The sequence below is a fragment of the Lycium ferocissimum genome, chromosome 4, assembly GCF_029784015.1.
Source record: "Lycium ferocissimum isolate CSIRO_LF1 chromosome 4, AGI_CSIRO_Lferr_CH_V1, whole genome shotgun sequence".
NCBI classification, from domain to species: domain Eukaryota; kingdom Viridiplantae; phylum Streptophyta; class Magnoliopsida; order Solanales; family Solanaceae; genus Lycium; species Lycium ferocissimum.
In genome coordinates this window covers 57,392,394-57,410,360 of record NC_081345.1, presented here as the reverse complement: position 1 = coordinate 57,410,360, position 17,967 = coordinate 57,392,394, and the positions used below count along the sequence as shown (strand labels likewise).

General features: G+C 38.2%; 2 protein-coding genes across 2 annotated transcripts; both read right to left on the bottom strand.

Moving 5' to 3' along the window:
* Positions 1-455: 455 nt before the first annotated feature.
* LOC132054889 (ATPase GET3A-like) lies at positions 456-17,050 on the bottom strand. The gene is made up of 7 exons (XM_059446847.1): positions 16,449-17,050; positions 15,549-15,673; positions 11,530-11,680; positions 11,229-11,339; positions 1,475-1,613; positions 1,207-1,322; positions 456-900 (listed from the first exon to the last, which is right to left on the bottom strand). Exons 1-7 carry the CDS (start codon positions 16,713-16,715, stop codon positions 718-720), a joined length of 1,092 nt encoding a protein of 363 aa, XP_059302830.1. The 5' UTR covers positions 16,716-17,050; the 3' UTR covers positions 456-717.
* On the bottom strand, positions 4,764-7,368 carry LOC132054888 (uncharacterized). The gene is made up of 2 exons (XM_059446846.1): positions 5,678-7,368; positions 4,764-5,516 (listed from the first exon to the last, which is right to left on the bottom strand). Exon 1 carries the CDS (start codon positions 7,314-7,316, stop codon positions 6,213-6,215), a length of 1,104 nt encoding a protein of 367 aa, XP_059302829.1. The 5' UTR covers positions 7,317-7,368; the 3' UTR covers positions 4,764-5,516; positions 5,678-6,212.
* Positions 17,051-17,967: the final 917 nt, after the last annotated feature.

Below are 17,967 nucleotides of genomic sequence, written 5' to 3'. Positions count from 1 at the left end.
AAAGATAATTTAAACTTATTCCGAAACTAATGTAATGAAGATTTCTAGTTTAATCACATTTGTTTTGTTGGGTTTAATTACTTGGCAGAGTAAAGGTTTTTTTCCATCGGCCGAAATTAATTTCAGCCCTGGCCAAAATATAGAAAACATATACACTATTTATGTATATTACATGTATATTTATGTATACAGAACGTATAATTATGTAGACAAAATTTATGTTATATGTACATTTATACTTAGTATACAAAACATATACATTTACCGGCTATTGTTCTTTAGGGCGGTCCAAAAATGTTATAATTTCGGTACATAAAATCCCTATGTAACGTAAACCTGACTAATGCACCACTTCACTTACACGAAAAATGACAATTTTCTCTTTACTGGTCACCAAATATCAATGTTTCTTCCAATGCAAAGGATGCAGATTATTGATCAGAGTACTACATCATGAACCTTCTCACTGATAACCGCTGGCATTCATCAAAGTCCACTTGAAAATACACTAAATGGTGGTAAAGTTTACTTCATGAATGTGATAACCTCATTTATTGTCTCTCTTTGAAGGTACAAAAGAACTAAAAGAAATGAAAAAATTTCTACAAACTAGTTCTCTCAAGTAAAACATTGACTTTTCAGATGACACTGTTTCCTAAAGATGGAAAGAAGAAAAAAAAATTGAAGGTCAAAATGCCCTCCGTCCGCCAAGTCTTTCTACATTATACCTTCTTGTTGGCTTGCTCTAAGTTTTTCCAGTTCTTCTTCGGCATCTTTCAACTGTTCTTTCAGTGTGGCTATTCTCATTTCCAGCTCTTCCACTGAACCTCGATCAAGCGAAGGTTGATACGGTGTCAGAAAGTTATGTGAAAATGCTTTCAGCGCTTCAACACCACAAACCTATCGGAGAGTAGCACATCACTTATCAGACTAGCAAAACTTTGTTCTTGAATAGTTTAGAAGATTTATGATAATTTTTTCCAGTGAATAAAGAATTCACTTTATCGAAACAGCCTCTCTACCCCACAAACAAAGGTAGGGGTAAGGTTTGCATACATCCCACCCTCCCCAAGCCCCAATTACACTAAGTATGTAGAATATAGAATTCACTTTATGTTTGGGTTTTTTTTTTTTTTCTTCTTTGGGTGGGGGGGGGGGTTGGGGTGGTGGAGGGATCCAGTATATGTGCAACAGCATAATCCAAACCTCTTGTGGCAGCAAAGGCAGCTTGGAAATATTGAAGTCGTCATATAACAGGTAGAATTGGTCCAAGTACTTTTGTTGCATCCGCATCCTAGCCTTCAGCAGCTTGGATTCAACAACTAAAAACAGACGCATGTTCCAAGAGTTAGTTTTTCTCTGGCAGAAAACAAGCTTAGGAGAAAAAAGTGATACACACAAGACCGAGCACAATCGAAAAGAAACTAAGTATAAGGAATTAATACTATGTACAGAAGACACATGAGACTTTTACCTTCTTCATCGAAAAGCACTTGGTTAATTATAATGTTATGTGTATCAATCTCGAATTTAGTGAGTTCCTGGACAAGCCTTTCAGTCTCATACAGAGAGAGGAATTCCGGAATGCAAACACAAACGAATGTCGTCAAGTCCTGTTAAAAGAAGTGGAGTTAAAGATCAGAAGAGCTTGAGAAGTACACTAGAGGTCCAAGTAAACAAAGAAAGACGGAAATTTATTCAGCCATTGCAGTAAGACTAAAACCAAAATGGATCAACAGGCAACATCAACAGATTCCTCCACCTGCACAATCAAACCAAAGCAGGCAGCGCACATTTTTATTTACCAAAGAGAAACTGCTCAGATAAATAGTTGCTAGAACCATTAACAAATTGTTCAAAACTCATTTTCTATGAATAATGCAAGTTTCTGCAAAGAGGAAAAGAATGGGAACGAGACACCACGTCAGTTACATAGCTCAATCTCCTGCAATTATACAACTTCTACATATGTGATGAATACTTCTAAATTCTACTGATGATTTTCAAAAATTGCAAATGAATCTTCTTAACAGCAAGACCAGCAGCAGCAGATGGAAGAGATGCACGACTTCTCGTTAATCCCATTAATTGGAGACATTCAGGCCAAAGAGTGTGTCATCTCCAATACATTACAGGCTATGCTAAGATTCAGGAGCTAATAAAGTCCAAAAAGTTATTAGAAGAACTTACAAGGGACAGATTGTTCCAACACAAAAGATACAAGGGATACCTAGCTTTAAGGGAGTGGTTAGGAGTTGATATTCCATTAGAACATCAGCCGTTAATTCTGTCCAACGTCACAAAAGATACTAGCAGGGATCATCTTCCCTTTTTTTTTTTTTTTTGAACAGGTAAAGATGTAATCCTATTAAAATCAGAAAGTCGGCAATAAGATGGCACCAGGGAATTACAATGTCTGAAACCTTCCTGAGCAAAAACAAAAAGAGAAGGTTCCACCAACACAAACTCCTACTCCTTCAGTGAGTCTGTATAGTCAAGCATGCGACTTTCGTTATTTATATCCGGGAGATTAAACCAAAAAGCCAAACACCATAAGCATGAAGATTTCAATTTCTGACCATCTATTTTTCCCTTCAGCACCTGACAATCCTTTCTTTACATATTACCAAACACAAGCAGGCTGGAACGGTATCCCATATCTTCCTCACTAATTTGCACTTTCCTCCCAACAGTCAATCACATCAGAAGCTCCTTTACTGAATGAGGCATAACAAAAGTGACTCTGAAAAGGTTGAAGAACAACGACCAGCTTTGACTTGCAATAGGGAAATGTAAGAGAAAGTGGCTGCCACTTTCCTCCTCCCTGTTGCACATGTAGCATCTGCAACAAATTGAGAAACCTTTCCTCTGTAGGTTGCTTGGTGTGAGGCAAGCATCATGTATAGCTATCGACAGAAAGCAACTAACCTCGTAGGATTGTACTTCCAGATCCTCTTTTCAAGGCCAGCTTGTTAGTTGAACCCATTTAAAGAACTTTTCTGCCTAGTCCATATGTATGTATCTAGAACCTCATCGTTTTAAGACCACCTTTTTCAGATCATTCAAAAGAATAGCTATTCTAGCAATTTCCCAATAAAAACAGTTTCTACAAAAATTAACGCTCCAACTAATGCCATTCCAGTGATCAGAAGCCAAGCTACCAGTATTTGAAGTAAAATTGAAAAGTTCATGGAATTGAGACATTAGTGGTGCGTGCCCTTTTCAGCTAAGGTATTAGAGGTGTATGTCCTATCCAAGCATCTTGTCGAAACCTGTTCTCCCTACCATTACCACCTTGATCTTTGTGTTAACAACAAAAGAAGAACAAAGGCCAGAAATATGCTTCCAAAGACACAAAGCATGAGAAGAATTAACCGGACCCATGAACCAAGGAGATTGAGCTCCACCTTCTCCACAATTGTCCCCCTTCCTTTCCAAATCTCCACAATCATTTCATTTATAAACTATTACTGTGAATTTTCAAGATTCTGATACCAAGACCTCCTCTTCTTTTATCTACCAGCACCTTATCCCACTTCACCAAATGGAAAGACCTTTTTTCTTTGTTACAACCCCATAAGAAGTTCCTGTTGATCCTATCCATCTTCTTCCTTACACTACTTGGCATTGGATATAGAGACATAAGGTAGGTGAGGAGAGAGTCAAGAACATTGTTAATTAGTACTACCCTGCCTTCCAATGATAGGTATTGTCTTTTCCATGTAGCTAGTCTCTTTCTGCATCTCTTTTAAGTTTTCCACACCTGATTAGCCTTGTAGCTAGGCTCCCAATGGCATTCCCAGATATTCCCAGATAAGCGTATTATTAATGTACTGTATGTGAGAAACTTCCGCTTCTGGATGACTATTTGGCCCAGCATAAAATCCCTTGGTACACTGAAAAGACATTGCCTTACGCATCATTGAGCTTAATCCCTCAATCGCCAGGATGAATAAGAAAGAGGAAAGAGGGTCCCCAGTCTTAAGCTCCTGTATGAAGGGAAAACACCCCTATCATGTACTTTTCTCCTGAATAATAGGTTCCAGGTGTTATCTTCTTTGTTATGTGACATGGAAGAATCTGGATCACAAGTAATTTGGATAACGTTAGAATGATCATCCGTTAAAGTTGAGCTGCTCAACCATCAGTCCTTCCAGAATTTGATATGAAGTTCAATGCCTACTTTAAAAGAGGTGCTCTGAAAGAACTCACCCCATAGTTTGCTTATATCCTTCTAGAGACCAACTCCATGTGGAGCTCTTGATAGTTTGGTGAACCAGAGATTTTGAACTCCATGTATTGCCCTGACTATCCTCCTTGCAGAGACCGTACATCCACAGCTATTTCATTAACATACACTTACTGGGATTTTGATTGTGTAACCTTGGACCATTTGACTAGGTGGAATGTGTGCCCCTTGTTAGATTCCCATAAGAAGGTTCTCCTCATCTTGTCCAGTTGTTTTTGTACCTTACTAGGTATAACAACTAGCTAAGTCGTTTTGAGCCTTTCACCTAGAATTTCCCAAAATATCCTTCCTGAGGTTTCTTTTGTGTATTTATGACTTGCGGGGATGGGTGGTACGGTTCCCGAGGCAATCGGGCGATTTTCAGATTGATTTTGGTAAGTTTGGACGTTTTAGAGTTAAAGAAATGGAGAGGTTTGACCAAAGTCAACATGGGGGGTAAATGTGTCATTTTCATAGTTTCATAGATTCCATTAGGTCCGGAATGTCATTTATGACTTAGTCCGTTAGTCGAGCCTTTTTTTAGCAAATTCCACTAGGCATTTTTGGTGCCTAGGGCTATTTTATTTATTTTCTAGAAAGCAAACCACCAAGGGAAAAGTACAAGCAAGGGGGACTAGGCCTTACCTTACTAATCCTATTGAGGCAAAGAAAAGGAAAAGCCTCTACTACTAGCAAGCATGTAAAAAGTAGGAACTTGAAAGTACCAAATAAGCTATAATCATCACAGAGTTAATAACACACTCTGTGATGATATTACAAATGATAATGAGAAAATAATACAAGAAAGAAAATAGAGTCAAGACCCTTATTCTTTGGACTTGTAAAATCTTCTAAAGTATGTAGTTCTTCAAACTTGTCTTGATCTTCTAGCCTTTCCAAAAAATCTTGGAACTTAATTAATTTTTCTTGGATCTTGTGGACTTATTTGAAGTGGTAGGAGCTGCCACTTTTTGTTTTGCTTGCCTCGTTGGAATATGCCTTGGGATAAATTCTTCAGTCACCTTTCCATCCCAACTTTCCTTCCTTGTATGACTTTTATTTCTGAATTTTCCCCTTTGCACCTCTCTAGGTGATATATCACCCTCCCTAGCAGCATTAAGAAAATTCTGTGCAGTAGACTCTTCATCCGTGTCATTCTTGCCAATATTTCCATCTGCTACTGCCACTTGCAACTGCCCAATATTGGCATGAGAAGCTGCAACTTGATTTTGATTCTTTTTATTGCTGTCATGCTGCACAACCTGTTTAGATATATTAGTCTTAGCACCTGGATTGCCTTTATTCTTTTGCTGCTGCATTGCATTCTCTTTTCCTCCTGATTTAACTTGCTTAGAACCACTTTCCTGTAACTTTGCATTGTTTTTATTTTCTGTAACAGGAATCAAGGCCTCTGATGGAATAGCATTTTTATCAGCAATACATAGTCACCTGTTCAACCACCTCATCAAGCTGAGCCATTATACCATGATCTACCTGCTTGTCCCTTTCTTGATCAACATCATTAGGCAATGTATTAACACTCTCACTCGGAACCTGCCTGTTCTCAGTTAAATGTCAATATCTTTCTTAACATGAACATCAGCTACTTCCTCTGAAACTCCAAACATGATTTCAATACCATCTGGTGTCACTGATTCATTAGACTGCTCTTGAGTATATTCCTTCCCTCCTAAAATCTCACTTTCTTCAATGTTTTCCTCCACCTGATCACTCCATAATCTCCTAGCCCCACTAGCACCAACATAAGTGGTTGAAGGAATTTCTTCACAAGCTTTATTAGTAGTAACCAAGGCCTGGACTGATTTTGGAGAAGAACTGGGCACCCATTGCTTAGTCTTAACAGGTGAGTTTTTCTTTTTATTGGGAGAAAATACTTTTGCATTGACATTTAATTGCTTTTCAGCCACTGGGACTTCTGAACTATTCAGAGGCATCACAGTACCTTTAACCACTTCTGCAACTTTTAAAGTCCCTGCATCATCAACTGCTGCAACCACCGCTTCTGAAGATTACCACCAGTTACCCCAGAAGAAAAAGCAACTGCATTAACAGTCAGTTGCTTGGGAATTGCTGAAGCATCAACATTAACATTCTCTGGCACTGAAACAGTAACCAGTTGTTTTTCTGAGTCACCAACAACATTAGCCAATTCTGAGTTTTTAACCTCCTGTATTATTGCTGCATCCATCTGGTTTCCTGCATCAACATTTACAACTTCTACTACCTCATCATGCTCCTCTACACAATCTCCTAATGCTGCAAATTTGTTGGTAGTTTGAACAGTACTAGGACCTGCACTTTTGACTGCATGGACCTTGTGATTATTATCAACAGGCACATTGCCTCCTGCTGCATCAGCCTGCTTGTTATTATTCTCAACTGCACCTGTTTCCTTCCCAATATTTTTATCAACAACTTTTCCTTGTTTGACATTCACCAGCTTCTGCACATTATCATTTATTTTCACCTGGTTTTTGTCTTTGTGATTTTGCCATCTATACAGATCTTGAACATTGCCAAGAACCTTTCCACTTTGCAACACCTTGATGGTATGATTATGCAGCTTATTAAAATTGGAACTATGATTTTTGCCTTTGTGATTGCCCTGAACAGCACCATTATCATTGTTAGGTTTAGCAACCTGCATCCCTTTATCCACAATCTCCTCTTCTTTCTCTGGCAAAAGTTCAGGATGAAGTTTCCAGCAACCTTCCACATCATGACCTTGTAAACAACACTCCGTGCAGTACTTTGGCACATAATCGTATTGAATTTTCACCCATTTTGTTCTAATTTCTCCAGTAGCCTTATTAACTGCTTGAATTGCAACTCTTTCAGGATGCTCTTTCAATAAATCAACCTCCACTTTAACCCAAGCACAACTAGGTCGTGTCTTATTTTTTGTAGCAAGATCAATTATCAATGGCTTTCCCACAGCAGAGGCCATAGAGAATAATTGTGATTCTCCAAAGTAATTAGGAGCCAAAGTAGGAAAAGAAATCCAAGCTATTGCTATACTTGTTTCCTCTTCAGGGGAAAACCATGGGTCCCACTTTAACGTACGCATTGGATAAAACCAATTTGCCTCTTTAATCCAAAAGGCAGGTTTTGATAGGAGAGTAACATAATCTTCGAACAATGTGCACCTAATCAAAACATGCCTATTGCATAAAACACCAATCCTACACTCACCTTTCAATTCACATTGTGTTGGTAAGGACGTACATAGTGCATGAATTTCTGGCCATCCATGACTGCATTTTCCAACGACGGCATAATCCAATTCTTCTTGAATTATCATTTGATTGATTTCCTCCATACTATATTGCACGGTTGGCTCTCCATGCAAATAAACAATGGGTTTTAGGGGAATAGGAGGAAACAGTGGTGCGGTTTGGGAACTGGTGGCATTAAGAGTATTTGGTTGGGGTATTTTACTGTAATCTAAGGGCGGGGGTGGCTGAGCAACCTCGTGAGGAGGCTGCCCAGGTGGCGGAGCCGCCATTAATGGCGACATGAAGCTTTCTGTCTCTAAATCTCCAAATCGCAGGAGAGAGAAGCTCTGAGCGTCATTACAGAATACCAGTTAGGGTTCGGGTCCCGAGACAGTCGGGTTTGATTTGGATACTTGGTTGGAAAGTTGAGTTTTGGGAGTTTTGGAGTTGACCTTGGTCGACCCTGGGTCAAGACGACCTCTTTTGGGAAATCCGAGTGCGCGAGCGAGTTCGTAGCGTGTTTTATGATGGAAATGCATATTTGGTTTGCACCCGGGGATTCCAAGTGGGTTTCGGGGGTTTGATCGAGTTTCGAAAAACCAGATTTTTGCTGGTTTCAGCAGTTCTGGTTCCTCCTACGCGATCGCGTAGTTGGTCTCGCGTTCACGAGATTTTGGGTCCAGGAGGGTCGCAATCGCGACCACTCCTCCTCGCGTTCGCGTAAGGGAAAATGTGGGCCGGGTCGGGTAAGCCTCTCGCTATCACAAGAATGGCCCTCGTGATCGCGATGAGTAACATGACTGGGCAGATTTAAAACCCCAAATTCAACTTTCATTCTTCATTCACCCATTTTAGAAGCTATAGAACTTGAAATTGAGAGATTCCAAGTGCAAAGTCCAAGTTTCTTCACTGGGGAAAGATCTAAATCTTACTCTTAAGTGATTTCCATTGATTCCTTTATTTAGTTTATGCTTCTACCCATGATTTCCAAAGTAGAAAATAAGGGTTTTTCCATAGAAATGGGTTTGATGTGTTTCATGAAATTAAAGGTTCATTTGGGATTGAACTTGATGATTTTTAGGATATGAACTGTCTAGACTATGGGTAAGTCGATTTTAAGCTTAAATTCCAGTTTTTCCCTTGTGGGGTCGGGGTTACCTTTTTGGTTCATTTTTGGGGTTCTGGACTATAATATAGCAATATGGGTGCTGTTGGATTCGTATGACCGCGTAGATTACTAATTTGACCGCGTTGAACCCGTTTTCACAATAAAATTACCATTTTGAGCTTCCGGGTTTGGGACGGGGTTTTAGGTTGACTTTTTGGACCTGATCTCCTTATATGGCTTTATGGGTATCGTTAGACTCGTATTCTCACGTAAATACAATATTTGAATAGAGTGGGATCGCTTGGAGGCTCAGAGGAAGGGAAAGGCCGTGGAGTGACTCTTCGGCTTCGGATTCAGGCAAGTTGAGACTTATTAGACTCTTTATGTAGTGTTATGTGTTGGTTAATCTAATTAAGGGGCGTAATAGGGAATTGGGGGTCCCGTACTTGTGAGGTGCCACTTGTGCAGGTAACGGTGTATCGGTATGGGTAACTAAAACATGAACTAATTATGAATTGTGATGGAGATTATGTATTTAGCCTTCACGCCATGAGGAAGGGTGGATAAATCCATTTAGGTTGGTATGATTGTTGTTTATTTGGGCTATGATAGCCATGATTGATTGAGTACTTGTGAACATTTCATTCATCACTCTACACCTAGTCTTGAAACTATGAAAAAGACATGCATGATCGATATTAACTTGTTATGATGCATTCGCATGGTGTACGCATATCCATTTCATACATTCATGATTATATTGGCATTGGTTTGATGAGAAATAGGAAAGGGGCCTTAAGGGCTAGATATGGTACATGGAAAGAGTGATGATGATGATATTACAGCCAAGAGCTGGGACTTGATGGGAAATGATTCCGGGTAACCTCATGAGTCCCCATGGTCGTGAAACCTACTGCAGGAGCGTGTGTATACCGGTTGCATATGGCCATTGCATAGCATGCATTTCATTTGCATTGCATATCATATATACTTATTGATGTGTTTTCATGCCATATGTGCTTTGGATGATATAAAGATGGAAACTTGGTTTAGATGCCCGACTTGGGGTAAAGGTTGAAACTTATGACTATACTAGTTCTAATTGAGGTAAAGTTAGGAACTTTACGATGATTCTTGGAAAGTAATGAACTTTATGACTTGGTTTTGTGGTAGTTTAGGTTTTGTGGTACTTAAGTGGTTGAATCTCTTATAACCTGTTTAATTTAACTAACTTAGTAAGAAGAGAAGTATCTGAAGTACCAACCCTCGCCATCGCTATAGTTTAGGGTCGGTCAACGATGCTGCTGGGTACACGTGCTTCCCGTACTCACTCTACACTTGCTGCACCTTTTGTGTGCAGGTACAGATCCGGGTACGAGTTGAGCATCTTGGTTCAGTGACTGTTGGAATGCTTTCTTGGAGTTCAGGGTATGCTGATGAGGGTCCCACAACACCGGACACCTGTCTGGCCATTGATGGATTCTTGTCACATCAGCATATGACTTTGTCCCGAGGTTGGAGAGAGTGTATCTATGATTAGGAGTTTACCCAAGAAGCAAATGATTTTATCGACTATGTCTCCCCGTTCCTTATTGTAATCATTCTCGGGGATAATAATTGCATATTTCCTATCTCCCAACCAAGATCCAGTTCTCACATAACGACAGAAGTTGTTGAAATTCTGGAAACTCTGTATATATACTTGAATTTTCCTTCCCCATCTCCTAAAATGATCCCCAGTCCCACACCGAAGCTTGCTTGATAGCTTCACAAACCCAATGCAAGTTTACTTCATCTATTTTAATTATATATTTATAAAAAAGGGCAGCCCAGTACACTAAGCTCCCGCTATAAGCGGGGTTCGGGGAAGGACCGGACCACAAGGGTCTATTGTACGCAGCCTATCAGCAGAAACAAACTATCCTTGAAGGACTTATCACCAGAAATAAAGATGATTTTCTCCTATCGTAGTTATCGCTAAAATAAATTACCTCCAAGGACTTATTACCAGAAATAAAGAAGATCATTTCTATCATAACTAAACTGATATAAAGAAATCATCCGAAAAGAAGCTCACCGCAGCAAAGTGAGAGGTAGAGAGTTTGCAGGCATGGCCCATTTCCCAAGAAAGCATCTTTTTTGTTAAAAAAAATCGGGCTGCCAATTTATTCCCAACTCCAGTGAGCATTTCTGGTAGTAATTGAAAGCTGTGAAGTTCTTTGTTCTTGTTCAAGGCATATAGAACCTCTCGTACCACTGCCAGCCCCCTTCACCAAAACAACAGACTGAAAAGAAAGCTACCTTGGGTGGGTTTATTTTTTTTTTGGGTTGTGTATGGGGGGGGGGGGGTGGTGTGGTGTGGGGGTGCAAGCAGGAGTATCATAAATGCAAAAGAAAAGGTACAAATGCTCAGTCTTACGGAATTCTAGTGCTAACTGCTAACCTCTCATCGACAAGGAGATATTATGTGACACAACTTCCACTAAAATACAGGACATATAAGTAGCTCAGCTCCCGTTAAAAGAGATATTCTACCACAGCTTTCCAGATTTGTTGATGCTTCTTATTCAAACTTATTAACTGTTTGGTCCAGCAATAACAACATAAAAGCAACTTTTTCATTATAAGGACGACCATTTCAAGGTAAAAATCTTACTGGATCCTTGAACTGTCTGTTCACTTGTTCAATTATATCTTTCATGCCTTCAAGTTTGCCTAGGATCGCATCCTCGCCAAATTCAGTGTCTACACCAAAGATACGACTCATCTGCAATAGACACGTATTCTTTTAGTAAATTAAAGTTGGAAGATGAAGATGAATGATTTTTTTGGGAACATTCCAACCTTCTCTTGCAAAAGTAGCACATTCCCCAAAAAAAGGGAAAATATTCATATTAGAAGCTCAAAGGGGGAAAAAGTAGAAGAAGAAGTTTCTTCATGCAGGGAGAGGGATTTACCTGACTTATAACGCCACCAAATTTATTCCTTAAACTCATCACTTTGGCAAGCCCCTTCTCTAGTGTCGATGGGAATTGTAATAACCGGAGAGTATGTCCAGTGGGGGCTGTATCAAACACTATGCAAGAGTAGTCCATTGTTTGCACCAATCTAGAAAGAAACAAATGCAAATGAACTTAAGTCTAACTGATAAAGACAACACACCAGAAATATTGGCAAAGCACATTCCATGTCCTCTAGAGAACCTACAAATAGTAACATCTGAGCACTATGAGTGTACTATAAGTAAATGAATGGTGGGAATAGGGCATGCTAAAAGTATGTATAGTGCTAACTATTTTGGAACCACTGAAAAATACATAAATAATTTGGAATCCTAGTTCAGACCTAGTGCCACTCCAAAGATCTTTAACTACTATAAATTACACTATCTTTATCCACCTGATAAGCAAGTGAAAGACAGTTTGATCCCCAAGATTTTCCAGCTCAGACTCCGAAAACTAGTTCAATATCATTAAACCTTTCATATCATGACTTCTAACACTTGCTTATCAGGTGGATAAAGATAGTGTAATTTATAGTATTTAAAGAGCTTTGGAGTGGCATATCATGACTTCTGACCTTTTTTTCTTGCCGTTGTTTGTCATATCATGACTTCTAACACCAACATGTCCAATTTTACTAACAATTTCCTGTTAAATGATAAGCTTTTTTTAAATAAAGAATTAAATCATGTTTATTATTGACATATCAACTTCAATATTTCATGTCATTTTTACCCACCCAGTAAGTACAAACTAGACAGACTTACGAGACTTCTTATGGGAAGGGAATACAGAAAAATGAAAAATGGACTTGGTTGAAATTGTCAGAAGTACCAGCATAGAAAGAAAAAGTGGGAATAAGTGTCAAGATCTCGGGGTTGCAACACAAGAGTTTATCATTCAAGTAGAAACAATGATCAAGACTGTGCAAGGTGGTTACCTAGATGATTGTTGTACTGCACATTAATGGTGCACTAATCCAGTCACAGGATCACACTGGATAACTCTTCATCGAAAACTACCGACGGAGCTCAGGATATGGTGAAACTGAAGGAGCTGGCAAAATAAAAACTAGATAATGGAAGGACGGTGGATAGAGAATACCCCCTTTGGAGTAAACATCTCCAGATATATATATCTTTGTGATAAAAAGGAGACTACAATTGCAGAGTGCAGAGGTGACATGGATGGATCACATTAAGAAGATATCTCCAAGTTCTAGAAGTGTGTAGATTAACCCAAATTTCGGGCAGCGAATTATGAGATATTTTTTGCAGATAATACAAAGGGAGTAACCATAATAGTAAAGTCATTGCACATAGTTTAGAAGGCTAAAGGAGCTATTCTGAACCTGATTCACTGGTTAGATAAAGAACGCAACTATACAGTTTGATCCTGTTACAACCTACTAATAAATACAGGTAAGGATGACGGGCAGCAGCTCTGGAATAGGTTCTTAAAATCTAATGCTCCACTAAAAGTGGCTTACTTTGGTTGGCTAGTACATGTGGCATGTCTTCCTCAATGCCAATTGGATGAAATCAAAAAATTCTCTAGCCAATCGCTAGATATAATTTTATCGATGCGTAATGTCGTTCTTCTATTTATCCAAATAAAGCTTGCAAAAACAAGTGCCAAATTTTTTTTTTTTTCTGTCATCTCCCACAATCTATCAACTACTCCTTTCTTTGACAAACTGCTAGCATTGGAATACCCTGCAATCACGCATGAAACTGCCATTGTTGCCTACTTCATATTTTTTTTCCCCTATAGAACTTGCATATACATTCCCTGTATAAGCGGATAAAGCCCACTCAGAATCTTCTCTAACCACTCTGAAGTAACAACATAAAGCTTGTAACGTCAGTACCTCCTCAAGAACGGAAATTGCCTTTTTATCCTGTTAAAATCAATAAACCACCTACGGCCCCTCTAGAACCCAGAGAGGCCTATCCCACCTACCTACTTTTGCATACAGTACGAGTCACCTGAATTACTTTCGTCTTTTCTAGACCAGTTACCTGCAAGCAACCACACATGACCTTTCACCTTTTTATTGCTCCTTTAACAATCCCTCATTTAGGGATCATTTAGACCACTAGCATTCCACGTAATAATTTTTAAAAGTGTGCTGGTATAATATTATGATGCATCTTCCCTTCCTTCCCCCTTCTTTCATTCCCTAGTTGTCTACCATAGTTCACAGTTGAAAAAAGGCGACTAGCTCCAAATCTTTATTACCTTTCTGATAGGGAATCAACATTCCTTACCTTTCCCACTCTGCCTTTTCCTCAATTCTGAACAAAAAATCTATTGTTTCGCTCTCAAAGCTATTGAAGGGAATCTCCAAACTGCACATAATGTCTCAACGAAAAATCCTTACTTCATCTAGATGTATACGCGAATCTGTACAAACACACACAGGGTTAAGCTTTCACAAAAGGGTTTCTTTTGTTTACCCAAATTGTGAGTATCTTCCATTTTTTAATTATGTTACACTAAGAGGAAAAAGATTCCAACGACAAAATCACACAGTACCCCGGATGTGAGCCTCCATTTCATCCACCCCGCTCCCACATGATGGGCGACATCCTCACAATCTCCCCATGCCCTTGGATTATAGACCCAAGATACTTTGAACTTCCTTTCTTGGGAATGACTTGTGTACCGATCTTCACTTCCACCTCCGCTTCATGCGTTACATAATTGAACTTGCACTCCAGGTACTCAGTTTTAGTCCGACTTAACCTGAAACCTTTAGATTCCAAGGTCTGCCTCCAAATTTTCAGCCTACCATTAACTCCACCGGGCGTCTCGTCAATCAGTACTATGTCATCTGCGAATTGCATACACCAAGGCACATCCCCTTAATATGTCACGTCAATTCGTCCATCACTTCAGCACTAGGCCACACCCTTTTGGTGTAATTTTTGGGGTATTACAGAGAGAAAGGAAAAGAAGAGTCTTGATGGGATCAAGAGTCCTATATCGCAAGTCAAAAGTTCTCCTATGTTTCTCTTGGATTTACTGGATCAATATGGAAATATTTACATGCATAATTAGTTGGTTAGATTTTTGGGAAATATGATGTACTCATAAGTTAACCCCATCTTTGTGTACTATCATGAAATCATTCAATTTATCCAAAAAAAAAAAAAAAAAAGAGAAGAAGCAGCAGCAACAGCATTAGCTCTGCAGCCATAAGTTTACACCTCATTAATTTTGAAGGTGATATCTAATGCCCTATCCCTCATTTCCTCATTCTGAAGAGCACATTACAAACTCTACAGCACTTGATACGGGCATCTTTTTACCACCACCAGTTATTTCTCTTGCAATCTAGATAAGCAAGGGAGAACGATTATGCAAGATTATTCTATATTCAAGTTCACCCTAAAATTTAGAGTTTAAAAGCTCAGCCCTATATGATTGAGTTTAGATAATGATACATAACCTAGGCAAATTACTGAGTTCCTAAAGTCAAGTAGATGTTGTAATAACCACCAAGATAATAGAACCTGATCTTTCAAAATCGTAACAACTTATGAACAAGTGCAACTACCAATTCTAGTAACTGTGATCATCCTCTCAAGTTACTTGATGTACTTGCGATATAATATCTCCAAGATGCAAAAGGCCAAGGAATCATTAGAGTTATAGTTACTAAGTTCCTGCTGAATCTAAAAGCTAATGCCATAACTGTATTTAATATTGAAAATTAGCCAACTTTTTCATTCGGTATTTAGGGAGAACAAAAGCATCCAAAGAACCTTTCGTCTTCCCATACAATATATAAATCCCATCTCATTTATCTTCATATAATCTAATGCTAATTCTATTGCTCAGGAATCAAACAAGACTTAACATAAGTACAGATCTTTAACACTTGATATTGAAAGTTCATAAACCGTCTTATTCTTTTGGGAGCGGCATCCATATATGGGATTTAGCTGTCGTGGAGAAGGATCACTTACTTGAGCATCTCAGCGAAACTCATAGCTTCATCAATTCCAGGAATTGCATTTGCCAAATCAGACAGAAAATCATCCATTCCATCAGAACCAATTGTCTCGTCATTCTCCACGGTTGGATCAACTTCCTAAAGAACATAATTTCAGTTATAAAATCCTGACGCATAACAGCATATCTGAACAAAATTAGCCTTAAATTCAGAATGCTACAAATTTGATAATCATAGAGTACATTAAGACCTGCAACAGCTAAGTCTCATTCCCAAACTAGTTGGGTCAAAAGTATGAATCTCAATAACCATTAAACACCAATCTGCCCTTTTCCTTCCAATACTTAACAGTTTGTTTTTTGGGACAAATTAGGGGTTGTTTAAAACTAGGAATTCTCTAAGTCTCACAGGTATACCTACTCTTTGACACAGTGGCATACACAAGCATAGGGGTCGTTTGGTAGCTGGTTAGAGTTATGCAGGTATCAGTAATACAGGGGTTAGTGATGAGGGAATCTATGTATTATTGTATACATGGATTAGTTATGCAGAGTTTAGTTATTTATGTATTAGTTATTCCATCTTTATCCTGCATAAAACAATACATATATTTCCTCATAACTTATACATGTATTAACTATGTGAGTTTCCAAATTGCAAACCGAACACCATATTAGATGCATTGAATTTTATATTACATAGCAAAGAATGCTACCAAACATGGTATTACTTATGCAGGATTTAATACACGAATAACTTAGCTCCTAAGCTACCAAACAACCCTGTAAAAGTCAGAGAATCATAATTCATCCCCAAATAAACAATTCCAAATAAGAACAAAAAAAGGAAAACCTAGACAAATGAAATATCTTGCCAAAGAAAAAAAAAAAACATTAAGAAGATGAGCAATTACCATGGCATACAAATTGTTGAATCCATTAACAAGGGTAGGAGCCTTTGTAAACCTTTGTTGAAAAGCATCACTGAGATTATGAGCAGGATCAGTAGATATGATTAGAACAGATGATCTGACCTGAGAAAGAAGGATACCCAATATAGAACTGCATGTTGTTTTACCAACACCACCTTTGCCACCTACAAATACCCACTTAAGGGTATCTTGGTCTAACACATTCTTTACTGTTCCTTCAGGTAAATCTTCACTATTACTTGTTGCCATCGATACATGCAAACACACATAAACTATTACGTTGGTTTGGTTCTCTTTTGTTTATTTAATTGTTATTTATTTCCCCTATTTATTGTTTGAGACTTTGTATAGAAACCCAAAAGAATTTGGGAGAGGGGAAAAAGAGAGAATCTAACAAGCAGATCCGATGCACAAAGTTTTTAGCCGCATGGATGTTCATGTTCTAGTTTGGTCATGATTAATTTAGGACTCTTTTGTTTGCATTTCAAGACTCATAATCTTATTTACATTTTATAGTTGAGGAAATGATCAAAATGGTCGTTAATGTATGGGGGTTTGGACTATTTTAATCCTTCATGTATACCACGTAGATCATTAATCTATGGAAAAAATTAATCATTTTAGTCTTTTATATATACCACATAATTGAAAGTCTTTGATGTATGAAAAAAGTGATCATTTTAATCCTTTATACATATCACGTAGCCGAGAAAGTCCCTAATGTATTAAAAAAATGATCATTTTAATCCTAAATCCTAAAAATAACAGTGCAAGTAAAAATATCTGTTAAGTTTAACCAGCAACTCACTTGTTTTTCCAACGCAACCTTTACCATCTACAAATACCCACTTAAGGGTACCTTGGTCCAACACATTCTTTACTGTTCTTTCAGGTAAATCTTCAATATTGAAGCCATCGATACATGCGCGCGCACACAACTGTTACGTTGGTTTGGTTCTCTTTGTTTATTTATTTTATTATTTGAGACTTTGTATCGAATTGGGAGAGGGAAAAGAGAGAGAATCTAAGGTCGATCCTTTGTTGGCCAGCAGATCCGATACACAGTTTTTAGCCAGCAGAGGCGTTCATGGTTTAGTTTGGTCAATTATCAATTTAGGACTCATTTGTTTGAATTTGGCTTAATACATAGAAAAGCCCTTAAACTTGCCAATAAATTTCATTTAAACACTCGAATTAAAGTTTATTTTAATTGAGCACCTGAACACATAATATAGTGTTCTATTAGACACTTACAGTTCAAAATTTGAAAAACAAAATTGTGTATATTGTCAAGCATCTATTAATTATAAGTAGTTAAGTTAACCATATAAAATATATTATTTCATTTAGGTGTTAACTTATTTACGTAATAGACGCTTGAGAATATGCACATAAGTTTTTTTAAAAGATTTGTATCAAAAGTGCCTAATAGGAACACTTTATTATGTGTTCAGGTGCTCAATTGAAACAAAACTTAATCCGAGTATGTAAATAGAATTTG

What these genes read in the sequence shown, in the direction of transcription:
- LOC132054889 (XM_059446847.1), bottom strand. Translation starts at nt 16,715, where the DNA reads ATGGCAACAAGTAATAGTGAAGATTTACCTGAAGGAACAGTAAAGAAT. An exon ending in ACAGACAGTTCAAGGATCCA is followed by an intron (nt 1,614 to 11,228) that starts GTAAGATTTTTA and finishes TTCTTTTAACAG; the next exon opens with GACTTGACGACATTCGTTTG. An exon ending in TGCCTTTGCTGCCACAAGAG is followed by an intron (nt 901 to 1,206) that starts GTTTGGATTATG and finishes ACTCTCCGATAG; the next exon opens with GTTTGTGGTGTTGAAGCGCT.
- LOC132054888 (XM_059446846.1), bottom strand. Translation starts at nt 7,316, where the DNA reads ATGCGTACGTTAAAGTGGGACCCATGGTTTTCCCCTGAAGAGGAAACA.